At 45.1% G+C, this 24,902-nt stretch overlaps 2 protein-coding genes across 11 annotated transcripts in view; one reads left to right on the forward strand and one right to left on the reverse strand.

Annotated features, from left to right (window-relative positions):
- LOC121575340 (liprin-alpha-4) overlaps window positions 1-12,225 on the reverse strand; it is a 99,278-nt gene extending 87,053 nt beyond the window's left edge. For all 10 annotated transcript variants that reach the window (XM_041888356.2, XM_041888353.2, XM_041888359.2 and 7 more), the window contains exon 1: window positions 11,076-12,225. In XM_041888356.2, coding sequence (XP_041744290.2) covers window positions 11,076-11,330 — 255 coding nt within the window. In that variant the 5' untranslated portion in view covers window positions 11,331-12,225. The remainder of the gene's footprint in view (window positions 1-11,075) is intronic.
- A 5,239-nt stretch (window positions 12,226-17,464) lies between these two features.
- LOC121575343 (transmembrane protein 183A) lies at window positions 17,465-23,151 on the forward strand. The gene is made up of 8 exons (XM_041888361.2): window positions 17,465-17,668; window positions 19,431-19,520; window positions 19,601-19,771; window positions 20,123-20,282; window positions 20,501-20,681; window positions 20,891-20,971; window positions 21,098-21,256; window positions 21,868-23,151. The coding sequence occupies exons 1-8, from the start codon at window positions 17,605-17,607 to the stop codon at window positions 22,051-22,053; spliced, it is 1,092 nt and encodes a 363-aa protein (XP_041744295.1). The 5' UTR covers window positions 17,465-17,604; the 3' UTR covers window positions 22,054-23,151.
- The last annotated feature ends 1,751 nt before the right edge of the window (window positions 23,152-24,902 follow it).

Consider the following 24,902-nt stretch of genomic DNA (forward strand, 5'->3'; position numbering starts at 1 on the left):
GCAATCCCATATAGATTGCAAAATAGTTGGGAAGAGATTTTTGACGTACCGATCCCATGGCATAGTGTTTATGAACTGATACGCAAAACGACACTGGATTCAAAACTTAGAATCTTTCAATTCAAATTATTATATAAAATTCTTGCTACCAATAGAATGTTATTTATATGGGGGATACAATCTTCCCAGCGCTGCAGATTTTGCTGCGAAGAGATCATTTGTTTTGGTACTGTCCATTTGTAGCTTGTTTTTGGACACAGGTCCAGTAATGGCTAAAGGATTGCAATATTTACCTGGAGCTAACCTTGCAGATAGCATTACTGGGTGATCTAAAAAGTCATAGTCAATCGATCAATAATATAATAATACTTTTAGCAAAAAAAAATATTTTTAATTCACAATCTGTAGAAACAATGAGAATAGAAAGGTTCAGAACTTTTGTAAAACATCACAGTACAGTTGAAATATATATGGCAAATAGAAATCCTATATGGATGGTGTTAGGAGATAGATGGGAGGTGTTGAATGGAGTTGAAGGATGGGACTAATTACATTTACATTTACGTCATTTAGCAGACGCTCTTATCCAGAGCGACTTACAAATTGGTGCATTCACCTTATTGCCAGTGGGATAACCACTTTACAATGTTTTTTTTTTTTAATTTTGGGGGGGTGGGGTGGGGTAAGGGGGGGTAGAAGGATTACTTTATCCTATCCCAGGTATTCCTTAAAGAGGTGGAGTTTCAAGTGTCTCCGGAAGGTGGTGAGTGACTCCGCTGTCCTGGCGTCGTGAGGGAGCTTGTTCCACCATTGGGGTGCCAGAGCAGCGAACAGTTTTGACTGGGCTGAGCGGGAACTGTGCTTCCGCAGAGGTAGGGGGGCCAGCAGGCCAGAGGGGGATGAACGCAATGCCCTCGTTTGGGTGTAGGGACTGATCAGAGCCTGAAGGTACGGAGGTGCCGTTTCCCTCACAGCTCCGTAGGCAAGCACCATGGTCTTGTAGCAGATGCGAGCTTCAACTGGAAGCCAGTGGAGTGTGCGGAGGAGCGGGGTGACGTGAGAGAACTTGGGAAGGTTGAACACCAGACGGGCTGCAGCATTCTGGATGAGTTGTAGGGGTTTAATGGCACAGGCAGGGAGCCCAGCCAACAGCGAGTTGCAGTAATCCAGACGGGAGATGACAAGTGCCTGGATTAGGACCTGTACCGCTTCCTGTTTAAGGAATGTTCGTACTCTCTGAATGTTGTAGAGCATGAACCTACAGGATCGGGTCACCGCCTTGATGTTAGCAGAGAACGACAGGGTGATGTCCAGGGTCACGCCAAGGCTCTTCGCACTCTGGGAGGAGGACAAAACGGAGTTGTCAACCGTGATGGCGAGATCATGGAACGGGCAGTCCTTCCCCGGCAGGAAGAGCAGCTCCGTCTTGCCGAGGTTCAGCTTGAGGTGGTGATCCGTCATCCACACTGATATGTCTGCCAGACATGCAGAGATGCGATTCGCCACCTGGTTATCAGAAGGGGGAAAGGAGAAGATTAGTTGTGTGTCGTCTGCGTAGCAATCATAGGAGAGGCCATGTGAGGATATGACAGAGCCAAGTGACTTGGTGTATAGCGAGAATAGGAGAGGGCCTAGAACTGAGCCCTGGGGGACACCAGTGGTGAGGGCACGTGGTGCGAAGACAGATTCTCGCCACGCCACCTGGTAGGAGCAACCTGTCAGGTAGGACGCAATCCAAGAGTGAGCCGCGCCGGAGATGCCCAACTCGGAGAGGGTGGAGAGGAGGATCTCATGGTTCACAGTATCAAAGGCAGCAGATGGGTCTAGAAGGACGAGAGCAGAGGAGAGAGAGTTAGCTTTAGCAGTGCGGAGAGCCTCCGTGACACAGAGAAGAGCAGTCTCAGTTGAATGACCAGTCTTGAAACCTGACTGGTTTGGATCAAGAAGGTCATTCTGAGAGAGATAGCAAGAGAGTTGGCTAAAGACAGCACGCTCAAGAGTTTTGGAGAGAAAAGAAAGAAGGGATACTGGTCTGTAGTTGTTGACATCAGAGGGATCGAGTGTTGGTTTTTTGAGAAGGGGTGCAACTCTCGCTGTCTTGAAGACGGAGGGGACATAGCCAGCGGTCAAGGATGAGCTCATGAGCGAGGTGAGGTAAGGGAGAAGGTCACCGGAGATGGTCTGGAGAAGAGAGGAGGGGATAGGGTTAAGCGGGCAGGTTGTTGGGCGGCCGGCCGTCACAAGTCGCAATATTTCATCTGGAGAGAGAGAGGAGAAAGAAGTCAAAGCATAGGGTAGGGCAGTGTGAGCAGGACCAGCAGTGTCATTTGACTTAACAATCGAGGATCGGATGTCGTCAACCTTCTTTTCAAAATGGTTGACGAAGTCATCCACAGAGAGGGAGGAGGGGGGGAGGGGGAGGAGGATTCAGCAGGGAGGAGAAGGTGGCAAAGAGCTTCCTAGGGTTAGAGGCAGATGCTTGGAATTTAGAGTGGTAGAAAGTGGCTTTAGCAGCAGAAACAGATGAAGAAAATGTAGAGAGGAGGGAGTGAAAAGATGCCAGGTCCGCAGGGAGTCTAGTTTATCTCAATTTCCGCTCGGCTGCCCGGAGCCCTGTTCTGTGAGCTCGCAATGAGTCATCAAGCCACGGAGCAGGAGGGGAGGACCGAGCCGGCCGGGAGGATAGGGGACATAGAGAGTCAAAGGATGCAGAAAGGGAGGAGAGGAGGGTTGAGGAGGCAGAATCAGGAGATTGAGCAGAGGGAAGAGATGATAGGATGGAAGAGGAGAGAGTAGCGGGAGAGAGAGAGCGAAGGTTGCGACGGCGCATTGCCATCTGAGTAGGGGCAGAGTGAGTAGTGTTGGAGGAGAGCGAGAGAGAAAAGGATACAAAGCAGTGGTCGGAGACATGGAGGGGAGTTGCAGTGAGATTAGTAGAAGAACAGCATCTAGTAAAGATGAGGTCAAGCGTATTGCCTGCCTTGTGAGTAGGGGGGGACGGTGAGAGGGTGAGGTCAAAAGAGGAGAGGAGTGGAAAGAAGGAGGCAGAGAGAAATGAGTCAAAGGTAGACGTAGGGAGGTTGAAGTCACCCAGAACTGTGAGGGTTGAGCCATCCTCAGGAAAGGAACTTATCAAGGCGTCAAGCTCATTGATGAACTCTCCAAGGGAACCTGGAGGGCGATAAATGACAAGGATGTTAAGCTTGAATGGGCTAGTGACTGTGACAGCATGGAATTCAAATGAGGAGATAGACAGATGGGTCAGGGGAAAAAGAGAGAATGTCCACTTGGGAGAGATGAGGATTCCTGTGCCACCACCCCGCTGACCAGATGCTCTCGCGGTATGCGAGAACACATGGTCAGACGAGGAGAGAGCAGTAGGAGTAGCAGTGTTTTCAGTGGTAATCCATGTTTCCGTCAGCGCCAAGAAGTCGAGGGACTGGAGGGTAGCATAGGCTGAGATGAACTCTGCCATGTTGGCAGCAGAACGGCAGTTCCAGAGGCTGCCTGAGACCTGGAACTCCACGTGGGTGGTGCGTGCAGGGACCACCAGGTTAGAGAGGCAGCAGCCACGCGGTGTGAGGCGTTTGTATAGCCTGTGCGGAGAGGAGAGAACAGGGATAGACAGAGGCATAGTTGACAGGCTACAGAAAATGGCTACAATAATGCAAAGGAGATCGGAATGAAATGAACTAAACATCTGGGAAAGGAGAGAGCGGGGCCTCCCTCACTTACGTTACACTGAAACACCCAAATATAACTCTCCCAACTTCCACCTCAGAAACTATAATTGTTGTAAACTACAGCGGTTCAATGTTTTCTACGAATAGACTAACTTAGTTTATTCAGCTAGCTAACTTGGTACAGTATTCTTCCGTGAAAATCGTCCAGGGCACCTAGTCATATGACCACAGCCAACTAGCATGCCGGACTCCAACAACACGGTTTAGCACCAATACTCGGCCACAACAAACCACCAGTGTGTCAACATGCCAAGCAGATCATTCGTGTCCGTGTCTAACATTGTGGGTTAGTCCCGACAGCTTGAGCGAGTCCGTCGTCAACTTATTCAGCCAGTTAGTTAGCTAGAATAGTTAGCATACTAGCTAGCCATTGCTTTCAGACAAAGAAGAGACCCCTCCTCCCACGGCACGAACACACAGAGAGAGCCAAGCTAACGTTAACTAGTCACCCATGTCCCAAATTTCTTTGAACGACTCTGGCTACCAGTATGTAAAAACAAAACACAAATGTAGGTTATAACTTACCCCTAGCAGCTACTGTTAGCTAGCCAAGTGCAAAGCTAGCCACTGAATTGACTCAGCCAGTTCGCGTCTGTTCGCTAGGTCGTTCCAGCTATTGTTTACTAGTAGCAATCCAGGTAGCAACAAGCTAGCTAAATTTCAAGCACAGTAGCCACTTACTACTTAACGTTAACGCTTCAGACAATGAGGTTAGAAAGACAGCTGAATGGTAGGCATTATTGTATGTAATTATTGTAGGCAGCCAGCTGGCGTAATTACAGGTACTCTCAGGCGTGAAACAACCATCCACAGTTGCTAATAGTTACCAGTAGCTACCCGCCAGCTAGTCCAGGTAGTGGGTTAGCTAGCTAGCTTCGTGCTTCACCGGGCTCAGCCGAATACAATAGTAACCTACAATAATTACATACAACAACCCACGATAACTACCTATAATGCCTAACTATAATCTAAATACATAGTTTAAGCTTTACTCGGCAAAGCCCAAACTATGTATATAAGCCAAGCTTACCTCCCGCCAGAGAGAGACACAACCTCACCTGACGGACTTCTTGCGACGGACAACTAATAACAACTAACAACAAATAATAACAAGATAACTAATAATGTAAGCATTCTGTGTCCATAATAAGTATATGGGTTGTATGTTGGGAGCTTTTGTGAAGGAGCACAGTTGGAAAGATATGGCATATAGAAGCAAACCGGATGGACATCATGAAAATGATCGGAGAGGTTGAGAGTAGAAGAAGTTCAGGAGAAAAAGCAGGCAAAATATAATTATTGTGGAATTGACTGTGTCCATGAAGTGTAGATGGTGGGTATAAATTGGAAGTAGAGGCCTGGGCGTTGTTGTTCACTAGTTAACCCCAAGTAGGGAAAGGGTGGCGGGGTTGGAAAGTAATAAAGGGGAATACAGTGAGGGAAAAAAGTATTTGATCCCCTGCTGATTTTGTACATTTGCCCACTGACAAAGAAATGATCAGTCTATAATTTTAATGGTAGGTTTATTTGAACAGTGAGAGACAGAATAACAACAACAAAATCCAGAAAAACGCATGTCAAAAATGTTATAAATTTTTTTGCATTTTAATGAGGGAAATAAGTGTTTGACCCCCTCTCAATCAGAAAGATTTCTGGCTCCCAGGTGTCTTTTATACAGGTAACGAGCTGAGATTAGGAGCACACTCTTAAAGGGGGTGCTCCTAATCTCAGTTTGTTACCTGTTTAAAAGACACCTGTCCACAGAAGCAATCAATCGGATTCCAAACTCTCCACCATGGCCAAGACCAAAGAGCTCTCCAAGGATATCAGGGACAAGATTGTAGACCTACACAAGGCTGGAATGGGCTACAAGACCATCGTCAGGCAGCTTGGTGAGAAGGTGACAACAGTTGGTGCGATTATTCGCAAATGGAAGAAACACAAAATAACTGTCAATCTCCCTCAGCCTGGGGCTCCATGCAAGATCTCACCTCGTGGAGTTGCAATGATCATGAGAACGGTGAGGAATCAGCCCAGAATTACACGGGAGGATCTTGTCAATGATCTCAAGGCAGCTGGGACCATAGAAAACAATTGGTAACACACTACGCCCGCAAGGTCCCCCTGCACAAGAAAGCACATATACAGGGCGGTCTGAAGTTTGCCAATGAACATCTGAATGATTCAGAGGAGAACTGGATGAAAGTGTTGTGGTCAGATGAGACCAAAATCGAGCTCTTTGGCATCAACTCAACTCGCCGTGTTTGGAGGAGGAGGAATGCTGCCTATGACCCCAATAACACCATCCCCACCATCAAACATGGAGGTGGAAACATTATGCTTTGGGGGTGTTTTTCTGCTAAGGGGACAGGACAACTTCACCGCATCAAAGGGACGATGGACGGGGGCATGTACCGTCAAATCTTGGGTGAGAACCTCCTTCCCTCAGCCAGGGCATTGAAAATGGGTCATGGATGGGTATTCCAGCATGACAATGACCCAAAACACACGGCCAAGGCAACAAAGGAGTGGCTCAAGAAGAAGCACATTAAGGTCCTGGAGTGGCCTAGCCAGTCTCCAGACCTTAATCCCATAGAAAATCTGTGGAGGGAGCTGAAGGTTCGAGTTGCCAAACGTCAGCCTCGAAACCTTAATGACTTGGAGAAGATCTGCAAAGAGGAGTGGAACAAAATCCCTCCTGAGATGTGTGCAAACCTGGTGGCCAACTACAAGAAACGTCTGACCTCTGTGATTGCCAAGAAGCGTTTTGCCACCAAGTACTAAGTCATGTTTTGCAGAGGGGTCAAATACTTATTTCCCTCATTAAAATGCAAATCAATTTATAACATTTTTGACATGCGTTTTTCTGGATTTTTGTTTTGTTATTCTGTCTCTCACTGTTCAAATAAACCTACCATTAAAATCATAGACTGATCATGTCTTTGTCAGTGGGCAAACGTACAAAATCAGCAGGGGATCAAATACTTTTTTCCCTCACTGTATATATATAAAAAACATGGGGGATTGGAAGTGATGCAGACAATTACATTAATGGAAGTTACAATCTATCTGCAATATTAAGCTGATCTACCCCACAAATAAAATAAAAAAACATACACTCACACACACACTTTTACACTCATCATTTGCTGCTGCTACTCTGTTCTTCATTTGACTATTATTATTATATGATTATTATTATCTATCCTGATGCCTAGTTACTTTACCCTGCCATCATGTACATATCTACTTCAAGTATCTTGTACCTCTGCACAATGATCTGGTACTGGTATGCCCTGTATATTACACTGTACATACAAAAGTATGTGGACACCCGTTCAAATGAGTGGATTCGGCTATTTCAGCCACACCTGTTGCTGACAGGTATATAAAATCGAGCACACAGCCATGCAATCTCCATAGACAAACATTGGCAGTAGGATGGCCTTACTGAAGAGCTCAGTGACTTTCAACGTGGCACCATCATAGGATGCCACCTTTCCAACAAGTCAGTTCGTCAAATTTCTGCCCTGCTAGAGCTGCCCCGGTCAACTGTAAGTGCTGTTATTGTGAAGTGGAAACATCTAGGAGCAACAACGGCTCAACCGCGAAGTGGTAGGCCAAACAAGCTCACAGAATGGGACCGCCGAGTGCTGAAGTATGTAGTGTGTAAAAATGGTCTGTCCTCGGTTGCTACACTCCCTACCGAGTTCCAAACTGCCTCTGGAAGCAACGTCAGCACAAGAACTGTTCGTCGAGCGCTCCAAGTGTTGGCTGGAGTGGTGTAAAGCTTGACGCCATTGGACTCTGGAGCAGTGGAAAAGCGTTCTCTAAATGATGAATCACGCTTCACCATCTGGCAATCTGACGGACGGATCTGGGTTTGGCAGATGCCAGGAGAACGCTACCTACCCGAATGCATAGTGCCAACTGTAAAGTTTGGTGGAGGAGGAATAATGGTCTGGGGCTGTTTTTCATGGTTCGCGCTAGGCCCCTTAGTTCCAGTGAAGGGGAATCTTAACGCTACAGCATACAATTACATTCTAGATGATTCTGTGCTTCCAACTCTGTGGCAAGAATTTCCTGTTTCATCATTTACAATGCCCCCGTGCACAAAGCGAGGTCCATACAGAAAGGGTTTGTCGAGATTGGTGTGGAAGAACTTGACTGGCCTGCACAGAGCCCTGACCTCAACCCCATCGGACACTTTTGGGATGACTTGGAACGCCGACTGTGAGCCAGGCCTAATTGCCCAACATCAGTGCCCGACCTCACTAATGCTCTTGTGGCTAAATGGAAGCAAGTCCCCGCAGCAATGTTCCAACATCTAATGGAAAGCCTTCCCAGAAGAGTGGAGGCTGTTATAGCAGCAAAGGGAGGACCAACTCTACATTAATGCCCATGATTTTGGAATGTTCGACGAGCAGGTGTCCACATACTTTTGGTCATGTAGTGTAGCTCCATTCTTGTGTATTTTATTTGATTCATTTTTGTGTTAGTTACTATTTAATTGAGTATCATTATTTTTTTAAACTCTGCATCGTTGGGAAAGGTTCGTAAGCAAGCATTTCACTGTAAAGTCTACATCAGTTGTATTCGGTGCATGTGATAAATACAATTTGATTGGATTTGATGAAGAGATAGAGAGGTAGAGAGGAGAATGGGTGTCCTGGGTGAGTGCTGTTTGATACCTCTATGTCCTTCCTGCAATCTGAGAGGTGCTGCTGCTACTGACTCTTTCACCTCCACCCCTCCTCTCTACCTCTTTCTCTCTCTCTTACCCTTTCTGTCTTCCCACCACCCTGGGCCATTGCACACCCCCAGACTGGGGTTCTAGGTCAGGGGTCAGGGGTTATAGGAGTGAGGGCTCAGAGGTCTGACTGTCTGACTGCAGACACAGATGTAATTCCAACAAGCATTAAGCATTCATACAACCTTAGTTGGACTGTGTACAGAATGTGGACCTGACAATGAAATCAGCCAGTCTACAGAGTGGCTAGGTTCTGTGCCAACACAATATTGGGTAGGTGCACGGACCTGTGTGTGTGTGTGTGTGCTCAGACTAAGGGGACAGCTGCTTTCAACCACTATCACATCACGGATATAGGGCCCTCTGAGTTTGACCTGAACTTCAAACACACAAACACACTCCCACATACCTGCACATGCACAAACAACACACACACACACACACACGTATGCGGACTCACACACACACACCCAGTGTCTGGCCGGGTCTTCATACAGAAATGCACGCATCTCCTGTGACAGTGTCAGAACAACTCTGCTTAAACAGTCACATACAATGAAGAGAGAAGCAGAGCGAGCCTTGTGTGTGTGTGTGTGTTCTGATTTAGAAGCTAATTTGTCTAGGGGCGAGCCCCCGCCAGAGGGCTGTATTAGCAGCATTATGCACTGTAATGGCTTGACACGTTAATCTGAAAACTTTTTGAGCCTAATGAACATATCCATCCTTGGGTGTGTGTGCATGTCTATAAAGCTGTGTGTGTACTTGGTGTGTGTGTGTGTGTGTGCGTGTGTCGTGGGGGGTGGGGGGCTGACAGACGTGGAGCTGACAGTTCTGGGTCAGATCGGTCCAAGCCCAGAGAATACACATACATACACATTACACACACATTACACACACGCACACACACCTAGGTGGAGACAAATGTTTGTTGTACAGCCCCAGTGGAGGACAGGGTGTCAGTGTGGGGTAAGACAGGGTGTCAGGGTGGGGTAAGACAGGGTGTCAGTGTGGGGTAAGACAGGGTGTCAGTGTGGGGTAAGACAGGGTGTCAGTGTGGAGTAAGACAGGTTGTCAGGGTGGGGTAAGACAGGTTGTCAGGGTGGGGTAAGACAGGGTGTCAGGATGAGATAAGACAGGGTGTCAGGATGAGATAAGACAGGTTGTCAGTGTGGGGTAAGACAGGGAGACTGATAAACCAGTCTGAGCTCAGAGAGCAGAGAGAACAGAGTCAGAGCACAGGGGATGGGTGTTATTACCAACCACAGACAAACACATCAATATACACAAAACAATTACAAACGCAATGTGTGTGTGTGTGTCTCCAATCCACTCTCAGTGAGTGAGGAGTTAACGGTCTGCTTTAGTGAGCTCGAGCCTCAGCCGTAATGCTTCTCTGCCCTAGGCTTCTGACTGTATAACTAATATGTATATTATAATTGAAATAAAACATTAAGCTGAACCTACCAGGATTAGACAACTGCAACTGTCCTGACAGTACATTCCCACACACACACATGCATGATGCACGCACACACGCGCACACGCGCACACACACACGTGCACACACACACACACTGAAGCTGGCAGCCACAGGCCATGTACACTAGCAGGCAGCCATGTTGCTTTAACAAGAAGCTACACTGGCACCGTCATCACCAAGGGACTAGCACACACACACACACACACAGACTCCTCTCTCTCTCTCTCTCTCTTCCTCCTCCTCTCTATGGATGACATCATGTAACACATAAGGGGTGGAGTGTCAAAGGGCTAACAGCGGTTTCACCGTCGTCATGGTTGCTGATTCCAGACCTTGTTCAGCACTCAATAACATAATACACAAACACAGACACACACACACAGTCCAGTACTTCATTCAGTCCCAGTGGTTTTCCAATAAACTCAAAAACACACACAATCATACACACACACATTCCAAATTGCAACACATTAATGAACAGCTTTTGTAAAACAATGCTGAGCTCTAGGACTGAACATTGACTATTCCCAATAAACAAAGTATTGTGTGCCAGCCTCATATAAGACAACAAACCACATCTGTAGGAAGATCATTCACTGTCAATCCCACGGTTGTCTCAACACTGTGCAATTGCACACTCCCCATCATGGATTCCATGGTGGAAACTCCCTCCAGCCAATGCTTCCTTACACCATTACAATGCCTTTAAATCCATGCCATGGAGATTGTAAGTGCTATACACTTTGGGAGAAAGGTGGAGAAACGGGATGCAGCCGCAGTCTCCTTTCCTTGTCTCCTGTCCTTCATTGTCACTGATAGGTCAAAGGACTGGATGGGTTTCCACCACAATGGCCTCACCTATTATAGATTGAGGGGAAGAACAAGGGGGCTTGAACCAGTGACTGCGGTAACAGTGAGTGCACTATAGACCACCAGCGCCATCATCTCGCACACCAGCCCTCCCAAGGACAGCAGCAGTAGTCTGGGGAGGAGACCCCCTAAGATCCACACATTAAGGCTCTGCTGGGTTATGGAGGAAATTGGATACATGGAAAGGGAGCATGTTGAGCCTACTGAGACCTGTGTGTGTGGTCTCTCTCACCTGAGGCAGCGCGGTGTTGATCTGACGCTGGAGCACGTCCCTCTCGTGCAGTGCACCCTGCAGCTTGCTCTGTGATTGAATGAGTGTCTCCTGGGTCTCGCGCAGGGACTCCAGCAGCTTGTCTCTCTCATCAAGCATGTTGACCATCAGCTGCTCGAAGTTGGCTTCCGGGTCTGAGCCGTTCTGAGTCCCTCCACCCCGGGGAGGACCCCCTGAGTCCCCCTCGGTGATTGTCGGCATCACCTCGCACATCATATTTGCTGATTGGTGCTTACAGTCCTATAGCCGTGTAGTATAGCTGTAATGAGAGGGGTGATATCCTTGGCGGTCTGAAGGCTAATCACTGGCTAATAAACACAATGATTGATTGATGTGAATAGGCTATTTATCTTTGATGACTGCGATTAATGGAAAAATCGCATGGGATGTGCGGCGCGCACTGGGGATAGATATTATAATAATCTCAATGGAAAACTTTCTTCCAGAACCCTTCAATTCCCCCGTCATAAATCATTTAGTCCATTATTCGATGTGTCTATTTAATGAAATAGAAATGAGACAAGCGTTGACCTTTTTTCCATGTCTGCGGGCGATGGTTCACCCGCACATCCGCCCAACCCCGCGCGCCACTCACATGTAATTCCAGTGTGTGTGATTTGATTGGCAGATCAGAGACACCGTGATGCCGCCGCTGAGCCTGTCGATTACATATTCCAATCAACGGATCTGGGTTCCGGGGTTTCTTCGGGGCTTCTTCGGTTCAACAGCCACCAGTTGCCGGTAACCTTTCAGCGAGAGCGACGGCGATAGCCAGCTAGGCATGTCTACCGCACCCGCCTTCTCAATCCCCCGCTGCCATCTCCACACCGCCACGAAGCAGACACACTCACACCCACCACTCCTCCCTCACACACGGGTTCCCGCAGCTATCACCACTACGGCTACGGAAACTGAGCAACTCCCCGCTATCTACAAAACAATTTACGCATAATTTACATCGTTCCCCCATGTGCCCACAGGCCACGTCGTTTATTTCCCCCTTTTGCCCCTCTGAGAAATTCATGAATGTGTTTAAGAAAAATCTTCGAATGCTCTCTTTTCCTACAAATTAAACACTTGCTCAAGCGGCAGATCTCCTCACATCAGTACCACCATGCGCGTTCACGTGCTGTCATGCCACGCCATGCACGCGCATCCTGCGCGCTCTGGCGACTGAGCCCAAAATAATGTCATGCGCAGTGCTCCCTGGTGGGACCCGTTATGAATTATGGAAGTGGAATGAAATGGAAATTAAAATACTGCATTGGAGATAAACTGGATGTTATTCATACACAAATGCATCATTAGGGTTTTTAGCCTATAGCCTATTGGACCTACACTCAGCGGCCAGTTTATTAGGTACACCCATCTAGTACAAGGTCAGACCCCCCTTTGCCTCCAGAACGGCCTGAATTCTTTGGGGCATGGATTCTACATGGAGTGGCATTCAAACACTGCTCAATTGGTATCAAGGGGATGTAGCTCAGTTGATAGAGCATGGCGTTTGCAACGCCAGGGTTGTGGGTTCGATTCCCACGGGGGGCCAGTATAAAAAAAATATGTATTCACTAACTGTAAGTCGCTCTGGATAAGAGCATCTGCTAAATAACTAAAATGCAATGTAAATGTAAAATGTAAGGGACCTAACGTGTGCCAGGAAAACATTCCCTACACCATTACAAGACCGCCACCAGCCTGTACCGTTGACACCAGGCAGGATGGGGCTATGGACTCATGCTGCTTACGCTAAATCCAGACTCGGCCATTAGCATGACGCAACAGGCACCGCGATTCGTCGGACCAGGCAATGTTTTTCCACTCCTCAATTGTCCAGTGTTGGTGATCACGTGCCCATTGGCCCCATCCTGCCTGGTGTCAATGGGACAGGCTGGTGGCGGTGGTGTAATGGTGCAGGGAATGTTTTCCTGGCACACGTTAGGTATGCTTCTTTTTGTTTTTAGCTGATAGGAGTGGAACCTGGTGTGGTCGTCTGCTGCAATAGCCCATCCGTGACAAGGACCGACGAGTTCTGCATTCCGAGATGCCGTTCTGCACACCACTGTTGTACTGCGCCTTTATTTGCCTGTTTGTGGCCCGCCTGTTAGCTTGCACGATTCTTGCCATTTTCCTTCGACCTCTCTCATCAACAAGCTGTTTTCGCCAACACAGGACTGCCACTAACTGGATGTTTTTTGTATGTCGCACCATTCTCAGTAAACCCTAAACACTGTTGTGCGTGAAAAGCCCAGGAGGCAGGCAATATCTGAGATACTGGAACCAGCGCGCCTGGCACCGACAATCATACCATGCTCAAAGTCACTTAGGTCACTTGTTTTGCCCATTCTAATGTTCAATCGAACAGTAACTGAATGCCTCGATGCCTGTCTGCCTGCTTTATATAGCAAGCCACGGCCAGGTGACTCACTGTCAGTAGGAGCAAACCATTTTTGTGAACTCACTGTCTGTAGGAGCTAACCATTTTCGTGAACTGTATAGGCCTAATGAATAGCCTACCCATCCGAGACTAGGCTTCTGTTTGTCTTAATGCATTGTTCAGAAAAAACACCCCGCCTCGTGGCTTGTCCTAAATGCTATAAATGCTGCATTTACAGTTCATAAATCCCAATCCCATCTGATACATTTTCGGATGCATTTTCACCGATAAAGCTATGACATAAAGGTTCTATAATAATAATAATAATATGCCATTTAGCAGACGCTTTTATCCAAAGCGACTTACAGTCATGCGTGCATACATTTTTGTGCATGGGTGGTCCCGGGGACTATGGCTGACATTGCAATAGCCTAGGCCTGTAGTAATAAATCGAATCAAAGTTTATTGGTTGTGCTTCTAGCTCCAATAGTGCAGTACAATACACACATTATCCAAAAGGAATTAATAAATATATGTAAATATAATGGTGTGTATAGACAGTATGGACAGTATATGAATAGAAAAGGTGTGTACAGCAGTAGTTACAGTATATAGGATGATGAGCATGACTAGAATACAGTATATACATATAAAGTGGGTAAAACAGTATGTAAACATTATTAAAGTGACCAGTGTTCAATGACTCTATGTACTACAGCAGTCTCTAAGGTGCAGGGTAGGGTACCGGGGTGGTAGCCGGCTAGTAACAGTAACTAAGGTTCAGGGCAGGGTTACCTTGTCCCAGACCTGCTGTTTTCCACTCTCCCTCTCTCTCTCTCTCCATTCAATTCAATTTCAATGTAAGGGCTTTATTGGCATGGGAAACATATGTTAACATTGCCAAAGCAAGTGAAGTAGATAGTAAACAAAAGTGAAATAAACAATAAATATTAACAGTAAACATTACACTCAGAAGTTCCAAAAGAATAAAGACATTTCAAATGTCATATTGTGTATATATACAGTGTTGTAACAATGTGCAAATAGTTAAAGTACAAATGGGAGAAAAAAATAAACATAAATATGGGTTGTATTTACAATGGTGTTTGTGCTTCACTGGTTACCCTTTTCTTGTGGCAACAGGTCAAAAATCTTGCTGCTGTGATGTCACACTGTGGTTTTTCACCCAGTAGATAAGGGAGTTTATCAAAATTGGATTTGTTTTCGAATTCTTTGTGGATCTCTGTAATCTGAGGGAAATATTTTTATCTAATATGGTCATACATTTGGCAGGAGGTTAGGAAGTGCAGCTCAGTTTCCACCTCATTTTGTGGGCAGTGTGCACATAGCCTGTCTTCTCTTGAGAGCCAGGTCTGCCTACGGCGGCCTTTCTCAATAGCAAGGCTAAGCTCACTGAGTCTGTACATAGTCAAAGCTTTCCTTACGTTTGGGTCAGTCACAGTGGTCAGATATTCTGCCACTGTGTACTCTCTGTTTAGGGCCAAATAGCATTCTAGTTTGCTCAGTTTTTTGTTAATTCTTTCCAATGTGTCAAGTAATTCTCTTTTTGTTTTCTCATGATTTGGTTGGGTCTAATTGTGTTGTTGTTGTTGTCCTGGGGCTCTGTGAGGTCTGCTTGTGTTTGTGAACAGAGTCCCAGGACCAGCTTATTTCTCTCTGTAGGTGATGGCTTTGTTATGGAAGGTTTGGGAATCGCTTCCCTTTAAGTGGTTATAGAATTTAACGGCTCTTTTCTGGACTTTGATAATTAGCGGGTATCGGCCTAATTCTGCTCTGCATGCATTATTTGGTGTTTATCGATGTATACGGAGGATATTTTAGCAGAATTCTGCATGCAGTCTCAATTTGGTGCTTGTCCCATTTTGTGAAATCTTGGTTGGTGAGCGGCCCCAGACCTCACAACCATAAAGGGCAATGGGTTCTATAAATGATTCAAGTATTTTTAGCCAGATCCTAATTGGTATGTCAAATTTTATGTTCCTTTTGATGGCATAGAAGGCCCTTCTTGCCTTGTCTCTCGGATCGTTCACAGCTTTGTGGAAGTTACCTGTGGCGCTGATGTTTAGGCCGAGGTATGTATAGTTTTTTGTGTGCTCTAGGGCAACGGTGTCTAGATGGAATTTGTATTTGTGGTCCTGGCAACTGGACCTTTTTTGGAACACCATTATTTTTCTCTTACTGCGATTTACTGTCTGACAGAATCTGTGCAGAAGATCTAGGTGCTGCTGTAGGCTCTCCTTGGTTGGTGACAGAAGCACCAGATCATCAGCAAACAGTAGACATTTGACTTCAGATTCTAGTAGGGTGAGGCCTGGTGCTGCAGACTGTTCTACTGCCCTCGCCAATTCGTTGATATATATGTTGAAGAGTGTGGGGCTTAAACTGCATCCCTGTCTCACCCCACGGCCCTGTGGAAAGAAATGTGTGTGTTTTTTGCCAATTTTAACCGCACACTTGTTGTTTGTGTACATGGATTTTTATAATGTCGTATGTTTTTCCCCCAACCCCACTTTCCATCAATTTTAAGCAGACCCTCATGCCAAATTGAGTCAAAAGCTTTTTTGAAATCAACAAAGTATGAGAAGACTTTGCCTTTGTTTTGGTTTGTTTGTTTGTCAATTAGGTTGTGCAGGGTGAATACGTGGTCGGTCGTACGGTAATTTGGTAAAAAGCCAATTTGACATTTGCTCAGTACATTGTTTTCACTGAGGAAATGAACTAGTCTGCTGTTAATGATAATGCAGAGGATTTTCCCAAGGTTGCTGTTGACACATATCCCACGGTAGTTATTGGGGTCAAATTTGTCTCCACTTTTGTGGATTGGGGTGATCAGTCCTTGGTTCCAAATATTGGGGAAGATGCCAGAGCTAAGGATGATGTTAAAGAGTTTAAGTATAGCCAATTGGAATTTGTGGTCTGTATATTTTATCATTTCATTGAGGATACCATCAACACCACTTGCCTTTTTGGGTTGGAGGGTTTGTATTTTGTCCTGTAGTTCATTCAATGTAATTGGAGAATCCAGTGGGTTCTGGTAGTCTTTAATAGTTGATTCTAAGATTTGCATTTGATGATGTATATTTTTTTGCTTTGTTCTTTGTTATAGGGCCAAAAAGATTGGAGAAGTGGTTTACCCATACATCTCCGTTTTGGATAGATAGCTCTTCGTGTTGTTGTTTGTTTAGTGTTTTCCAATTTTCCCAGAAGTGGATAGAGTCTATGGATTCTTCAAATACATTGAGCTGATTTCTGACATGCTGTTCCTTCTTTTCCGTAGTGTATTTCTGTATTGTTTTAGTGATTCACCATAGTGAAGGCGTAGGCTCAGGTTTTCTGGGTCTCTATGTTTTTGGTTGGATAGGTTTCTCAATTTCTTTCTTAGGTTTTTGAAAGTTTGAACATCTTGAAGAAAAATCTGGCCTTAATGGCCATGTACTAATATAATCGCCACCTGGCACAGCCAGAAGCGGAATGGCCACCCTTCAGAGCCTGCTTCCTGTCTAGGTTTCTTCCTAGGTTCCTGCCTTTCGTGGAGTTTTTCCTAGCCACCATGCTTCTACATCTACATTGCGTACTGTTTGGGGTTTTAGGATGTGTTTCTGTATAAGCACTTTGTGACATCTGCTGATGTAAAAATAGCTTTATAAATATATTTGATTGATTGATTGATGACTAAATCGTTATATTTAGGAAGTCAGTGTGCTACAATGGTTTCATAGTAGCCTACCGTGTCGCTCTTCCGCTACTTTGTAATAAGAATTTAGATGATGACGTAATCCTTTGGGAATTTAACTCCACCTCCATCCAGTGAGAGTGAACAGACTAATCTGATTGGCTCAATGACCACTCAGAAGACGTCTTGTCCAATCAGATTCGAAAACGATGAGCAAGACGTTTAATACTGATACAAAGGAAGTCTCGCGGGATTTAACGTACGGAAGCTCACTTACGTCAGTCCCATGATGGCTGAAGATCCTGGAGGAACATTTTTCAATTTCTCTACCACCTTTTTCTTTTTCTCTTTACCTCTGCTTGTCATAGAGACATGGCAGGATACACAGCCTCGATAAGCGGCCACAGACCCTTATTACCGTCATGCCCAAGAAAGGGAACCGAAAACGGCTGAAATTTCGGGCCGGGGACGTCTGCTCGGAGTCAGGTACTGTAGTTAGCTAGCTTGCTAAAGCTAACTTGTTGACCGGACCGGCTAACAGGCCGCCGTACGTTATCAGTGCAGTGGTGCGCAGAGTGGGTGGGTCCTCGAGGACGAAAGTCAAACCACCCTATTACCATCATTAATAGTAAATCAATTGCTTGTGAATATTCAGGAGGATTGCAATGTTAGCCATAAAAATAGGACGTTCAGATATAAATATTTAGGCCTATTTTTGGTGGATGTCAGTCAGACATACCCACCAGTTGAGCGTAAAAAAGTTGGTCTTCAAATTAAATGCTAGGTTGGGCGTAGCTACGTCCGACTTTGGGATCAGAATTTACACCTGTTGCACCAACCAAAAATAAAACTAGTCGTAGCTAAATCCGGTGTAAGCAATGCGCGTTCATGACAATTTTATGTTTTATAATAATGGTTACTAGGCAGTGCTCCTATGCGTGCACGTTTTCTTAACCATAACTGGATGGATCAATCAATAATTACTGTTGGAATGAATATCACTGAATGACTAAAATATTGGAATAAAGTAGGCGAATGCCATTGAAGGCATTTCTCATATTGTTCCTTACTGAAGCTCCCAAAGTCATCCAACCGTTTTAAATACTTTAAATCAATAGCCGTGTGTGGTGAACTATAATTTCAGCACTTTATGATTGGGACAGCGTTATCGCGCTGGATTGAGACAAGTGTGGGTAAATCATTCAATGTCAGATTTTTGTTTTCACGTAATCTCCGTTTGGATATTTGGTTGCAATTAGGCTGGGAAAATGTTAGCCAAATTGAGGTGAGTGTTCATGATGATTATCGTAAGTCTAGTTTTCTCGTCTAACAGTGTTATTATAACATTTTGCTAACATGTTAGCCTACTCTAGCATACTATAAAAGGCGGATTATTTTGCTCTTCACTCGTAAAAGCCCTTGACTTGTCTGATAATCAATCAATGTGATTTTGTTTCACTGAATCTCGGTCTGTATATTTGGTTATTTGATCTCTGTCTGGGCAAATAATAGCGGACTAAACTCAAATTCCATGGTGAAGGAAGTCCGCTAGGCAAATAAATGGAGGTGGCAGCTCATCTATTAGTTTGCTAATATCTGATGAGACACATTTAGAAAAGCCTTGGAGGTTGTGAAATATGAACACGAGACTCACATCCTTTTGAAAATATAGATTGCTATTATTTTCTGTGCATATCATGAAAGAAGATCGTCCCAATTGCACCGTACTCCTGCGCCCTACTAGGCGTAGTTCATAGAAGGGCTTACGCCCAGGGGGTGCAACAGGTATAATTTTTAGGTCTGGCATAGAGCACATTTTATGTCGGACGTAGAGTTACAAACAACTGGTGCAACCAGCCCCACTACTAGGGCACATCTCAGTAGTGTAGCTAGACTTATTCTCCTCCTTGTCTTCCTTCCTCTGCAGTGTCCTGAAAAAGGTGCAAGGCTTTGTTCCAGCCGGTTTGAGGGCATTAAATATGTGATGCATTGTGGGTAAAGTAGTTAATTATGATGTAAAGTGTTTTGTTGATCAGTCAGTAGGCAGTCGCCTACAATGTCAAACAAGCCCAAAGCCAAAAGTGTCTGACAATGCTTTCACCTAACCAGGGCTTTCAGGTCAGTGCAGAAAAAGGAAAAGAGATGAGGGGAGCAAGAAGTTGTAAATTAGGACTATTGAGATGCACCTCATGCCACTCTTTGCTATTGTGAGTGATTGGTAAAACGTATCTTCTCCCCTCTCTTGCAGTGACGGTTGCTGATTTCGCCAATGCCGACCCAGCCGTTGTGAAGTCAGGGAGGGTAAAAAAGGCTGTTGCCAATGCAATTGAGAAAGAAGGTAAGAGCATCATTCAAAAAGTTCAGATTTGTTCTACGAACAGTATTGCACTTACTAACTTCCCACTGTTTGTCCTGCAGTGAAGTTGTTGTGTGGACTTGAGGGGTCGCAGGGTTCCGTACAGGAGGTGTTCTCGTCAGCATCCACCCTCACCGGAGACACCCTAGAGAGTAGCGACGACCTCGACCCCGGGGAAGATGGAGAGAACGAGGCCAAACAGGCCCGCAAGAAGAAAAACAAGAGGAGGAAAGGTACACTTCACCGCCGCCTCTAGTCATGCATTGGAAGAGAGTTGAGGGCTGCGTTTCATTCCAGAGGGTTGCTCCCTTTCCCCTGTACTCGTTCATGCTCCTTCACAGATGTTATACAGTGCAACTGGGTAGGTATTAGCAATAGGCTGTAAACTAGGCCATCTTTGCTTTCACCTATCCAGTCGTCTCAGATCCGTAAGGGGAAGTGAACAGGGACAGATAGGAGTGAACAACAATAATAATAATAATAATAATAATAATAATAATAATAATAATAATAATAATAATAATAATAACAACTTTCCTGAATATAACAGCCCATCGTTTGATTGACTGTATCTGTTTTTCCAGAGTGTAGTGAGTGCAGTGATGGGGAGGACTACACAGTGGATATCTGGCTGGTGCTGGCTTCCTATATCCGTCCAGAGGATGTGTGTACATTTGCTCTGATCTGCAGAAACGCCTGGACCGTCACCTGCACTGCTGCCTTCTGGACCAGACTATATAGGAGGTAGGGTTAGACCCTCTCATTCCCACAACCTATATTCTAGGTGGGCTCTTGATAAGACTTGAATCCTGGAAAATCAGATTCACATTGCCCTTGAAAGTTGGCACCTGAAGGAGAGGTACCCTAGTTTTCTTATTTACATATGTTGTTTCCCGGCCTCTCCCCCTCTCTCTCAATTTCACCTCCCTTCCTCCTCCTCTCTCTCTCTCACTCCCCCATAGACACTACAGTGTGGATGCTCACCTGCCATTCCGTTTGCAGCCAGACTCAATAGCCAGGAAACGTTGTCTACGGGCTCGCGTGATTCGCTCCCTCTTCCACCTGTATGAGCCATTCAGCTCACGTGTCTCCCTGAACCCTGCCCTCCCGGAGTCCACGCCCACCATGCTACTCAACTCCAAGGTAAAGAACCAAAATGGCGCCAAGCGGGGAAACAGGCTAGCGATTGTGCCAAAGAACTGTATGGTTTGAGGTTCTGGTCTTCTTATTTGGATCACTTGATCTGTGCTATAACTCACTAATCCTGGTCCATCAAATTCTGGCATTAATGTCCACTTGACACTTGGGCAATCCAATGCTAAGAAATGTTTTACCCATTTTCTCCTCTGCAGTGTCTGCTGTTCTGGGTCAGTAAGGTTGTGGGCACTCGACCTGATCCCATGTGGGAGTTCAACTTCAAGTTTGTGAAGCCGGTATGTATTCATGCCGAACTGTCTGAAGGACACTAGTGAAGCATGTTTACTTTGAATTTAAAGTAAAACATTTAATTGTAATCAGGGGTACCGTAGTTTATATAAGTTTGTCTCTCTCTCCGCTAGGTGGTGAGGTGTAAGGGTGGCAGTGCCACCCGGGGTCTGCTGTTGCCCCGTCAGTATGAGGAGGTCCATGCTAACCCAGATTCAGGCTGCTACCTGCTGCAGGTCACCACCCTGAACTTCATCTTCACCTCTGTCGTCATGGGGATGACCCTCGCCCTGGTCTGTATACTAGTCTTTCTGGCTTTCACACTGAATTGACTCTTTGTTGTCTCCATCCATGAAGTTGCATTGTTAAAGGCCCAGTGCAGTCAAAATTCAGTTTTCCCTATGTTTTGTATCATATTGTACAACAGCTGATGAAATGAAGACTGTAAAAGGGTGAACAAATGTGATCAGTGTTATTTCCTGATAGTTGCTGGTTGAAAATACAATTTACACACCTAATCAGCAGGTTTTGCATGGGTGGAGTTTTGGCTTGCCTGGTGACATCACCAGGCGGTATAAGTTAATAGACCAAGAACAGAGAGTTTCAGGTTACATATCCCTTCCTTTAGGCCCCGCCAATTAGGTCCCTCACTCGAATTCTTGCTTGAGAAATAGTTATTTGCTAAAAGCGATTTTTGTTTCTTTTTGACCATTTGAATGAAAAGCGACTACAGTCAGATACTCTATTGAAATTATTTGATATTGAGATAAAAGAACAGCTGCATTGGGCCTTTTTTAAATCATAGTATGTGGTTGTAACTCGTAGAGTGGGCCTCTTTTAGGATAGGGGAACCTGTGTCTCCGGTCTGTCTAACCCACTCTGTCTGTCTCTGTTCCCTTCCCAGTTCAACATCAACGTGAGCACAGACATGCGTCACCACCGAGTGCGCCTGGTTTTCCAGGACTCTCCCCCCCAGCGGGGGAGGAGTAGGGGGGAGCAGGGGGGGACACAGGTGGTGCTGGACCCTGTACACAGCGTGAGACTCATGGACTGGTGGCATCCACAGTACCCTTCCTCCCCCTATATCTAAAACCCACCTCTCCTCACGTGTAGAACCCTCTTATTATCCCACATGCTCCACACATTACACCCCTTTACTCTTAAAACTCTTATTGTACCCATCTGCCTGTACACCTAGAACGCCCAATACCCCCTTACACCAAAAACCATCCACATTACCCTGTCTCCCTGGACAGCCAGAACCTTGCTTGATCTCAACCTTCTACAGCCCTGACACCAAAAACCACCTACCTCCTCAGTACCCTAGCTCTCCATAGACAAACCCTCAATACCTTCCAATCCCCCCACATTGCCTATCTTTGGATCACCCTACACATTTATGTTGAACAGATGCAGAGACAATGTCATTTCTTTTAATATTTCCTCCTATCTGTAACTGCTAAATCTTAGTTTAAGGCCATTTTTAAATGGGAGACCTTTGATTTTACATTTTGATTTGACTTTAATTCTAGGGTCCAAAATTATGATTTGCTGCTTGTGTAATTGTATTTTATTTGATACCTCTAATCATTGGTGCTTTTTAAACCCCTACTCCTGATTCGTCCCCTGTGTATCCTCCTCAGGAAGGAAGGGGAGATCTGAAAGCTTGTAATGGGAGCAGCATTTTATATGCTGCTTATGTCTGTGTTAGAATGTTTCTGATTGGGTTTATGAACACAAGGCCAGTCTTCTATGTAAACAATGATCAGTAGAAGCATGCCAATCATGCTTAATTTCTAACGAGGGGTGGCATTTGAAGAATCAACATGTAATACCCACAGGAGACTGAATGGCAGCTCTGTTTCAGTTCTACTGTTCACTCATCGTCCAATCAAAATGCAGTTAAGAACATTTAGTGTTTGATTTTAGTTTGAATTTAGAAGTTCATTATCGTGTGTGTGTAGTGGAAAGCAAAGCTTTTTTTGATGATCATACTTGAAATTGCTTTATTGTGAATGAATGTATAGCTGGTTGACCTTGTGAGGGACATATGTATGTTTGACTGTGAGAGCCAACCATAATATCAGTCCCCATGTAAAGCCTGTGGATGCTGTCTGTATGTGATGTGATTGTTTGGTCAACCTCCTGTACTGAAATACAACTGGAAAGAACCCCCTCCATATATATATATTTTTGTAAGATTTTGTTTTTACAGATTTAATTAGACAATAGACATCAACTTAACATTTCCACAGACATAGATCCACAAAACTAGACATGGCATTGGCAAAGACTGAATATAACCTCCTACATGCTGTGTTGTATTTATCAATACAAATGGTGTTTCCTACTATCATAAGTTTGGCATATGGTGATACCTACTTAAAATGTAGATGTTTTCAATTTGAATATGTAAATGTGGATATACAGTACCTAGTCCTGTCATGTGTTTCCTTGATTATAGTGCCCTCTTGTGGTAACATGGAAAATGTAAAAACTTTGAAGCACACTGAGAAAGGTTGCTTGTACATTGATTTATTTGATAGATTTTTGGGTAAAACTATTTGTACAGTTTAAACCATAAAAGTACAAAGAAATCCCAGAAGATCACACATGAAATCGCAATGTTGATATTAGATTGTTGAATTACAGAAAATGACACCTGATGCGGCATCCACAAAGACGGTAGGGCGAGACCCGCTAGGGCAGGGTTCCCCAACTGGTGGCCCGTTTTTATTTGGAGCCCCAAGTTTTCTGAGAGGGAAAGAAATAAGCGTTTATTAAATTTTTTTGACATAGAAGACTAAAAACACCAGAAAATCAGCTTAAATTGATTTTAATTTTGGAAATCTGTTCCAAAGTATTCCCACACATAATGGATATCTACACTCAGTGGCCAGTTTATTAGGTACACCACCCCATTCATGAAAATGCTTTGCTCCTACAGACAATGAGTCACGTGGCTGTGGCTTGCCATATGTATAAAGCAGGCAGACATCGAGACATTCAGATACTGTTCAATTTAATGTTAGAATGGGTCAAACAAGTGACCTAAGCTACTTTGACCGTGGTTATGATCGGTGGTGCCAGGCGCGCCGGTTCCGTATCTCAGAAACGGCCAGCCTCCTGGGATTTTCAAGCACAACAGTGTCTAGGGTTTCCTGAGAATGGTGCAACAAACAAAACATACAGTCAGCGGCAGTCCTATGGGCGAAAACAGCTAGTTGATGAGAGAAGTCAAAGGAGAATGGCAAGAATCGTGCAACGTAACAGGCAAATAACGGCACAGTGCAACAGTGGTGTGCAGAATGGCATCTCGGAATGCACAACTTGTCGGTCCTTGTCACAGATGGGCTATTGCAGCAGACGACCACACCAGGTTCCACGCCTATCAGTTAAAAGCAAGAAGTGGCTCCAGTGGGAACGTGATCACCAAAACTGGACAATTGAGGCGTGGAAAAACATTGCCTGCTCCGATGAATCCCAGTTCCTGTTGCGTCATGCTGATGGCAGAGTCAGGATTTGGTATAAGCAGCATGATGTCAACGGTACAGGCTAGTGGCCGTGGTGTAATGGTGTGGGGAATGTTTTCCTGGCACATGTTAGGTCCCTTGATACCAATTGAGCAATGTTTGTTTGACACACCTTGTAGAATCCATAACCTGAAGAATTCAGGCTGTTTTGGAGGCAAACGGGGGAGTCCAACCCTGTACTAGATGGGTGTACATAATAAACTGGCCAGTGAGTATGTGATTGAATACAATTGTAAGCAAGGTTTAAAGTGATTATGTTTTAGTCAAATAATATATCTGTTTGGGCTTATTGTGGTCAAGTTGCAGTCTACAAATTATTTGTAATAATGTTCAGGCCCCCTGACCATGCTCTAGAAAAAAATCGTCCTGCGGCTGAATTTAGTTGATGATCCCTGCCCTTGGGCCT

The sequence above is a fragment of the Coregonus clupeaformis genome, chromosome 10 (assembly GCF_020615455.1).
Source record: "Coregonus clupeaformis isolate EN_2021a chromosome 10, ASM2061545v1, whole genome shotgun sequence".
Taxonomy (NCBI): Eukaryota; Metazoa; Chordata; class Actinopteri; order Salmoniformes; family Salmonidae; genus Coregonus; species Coregonus clupeaformis.

What these genes read in the sequence shown, in the direction of transcription:
- LOC121575343 (XM_041888361.2), top strand. Translation starts at nt 17,605, where the DNA reads ATGCCCAAGAAAGGGAACCGAAAACGGCTGAAATTTCGGGCCGGGGAC. An exon ending in ACTTCAAGTTTGTGAAGCCG is followed by an intron (nt 20,972 to 21,097) that starts GTATGTATTCAT and finishes TCTCTCCGCTAG; the next exon opens with GTGGTGAGGTGTAAGGGTGG. An exon ending in TGGGGATGACCCTCGCCCTG is followed by an intron (nt 21,257 to 21,867) that starts GTCTGTATACTA and finishes TTCCCTTCCCAG; the next exon opens with TTCAACATCAACGTGAGCAC.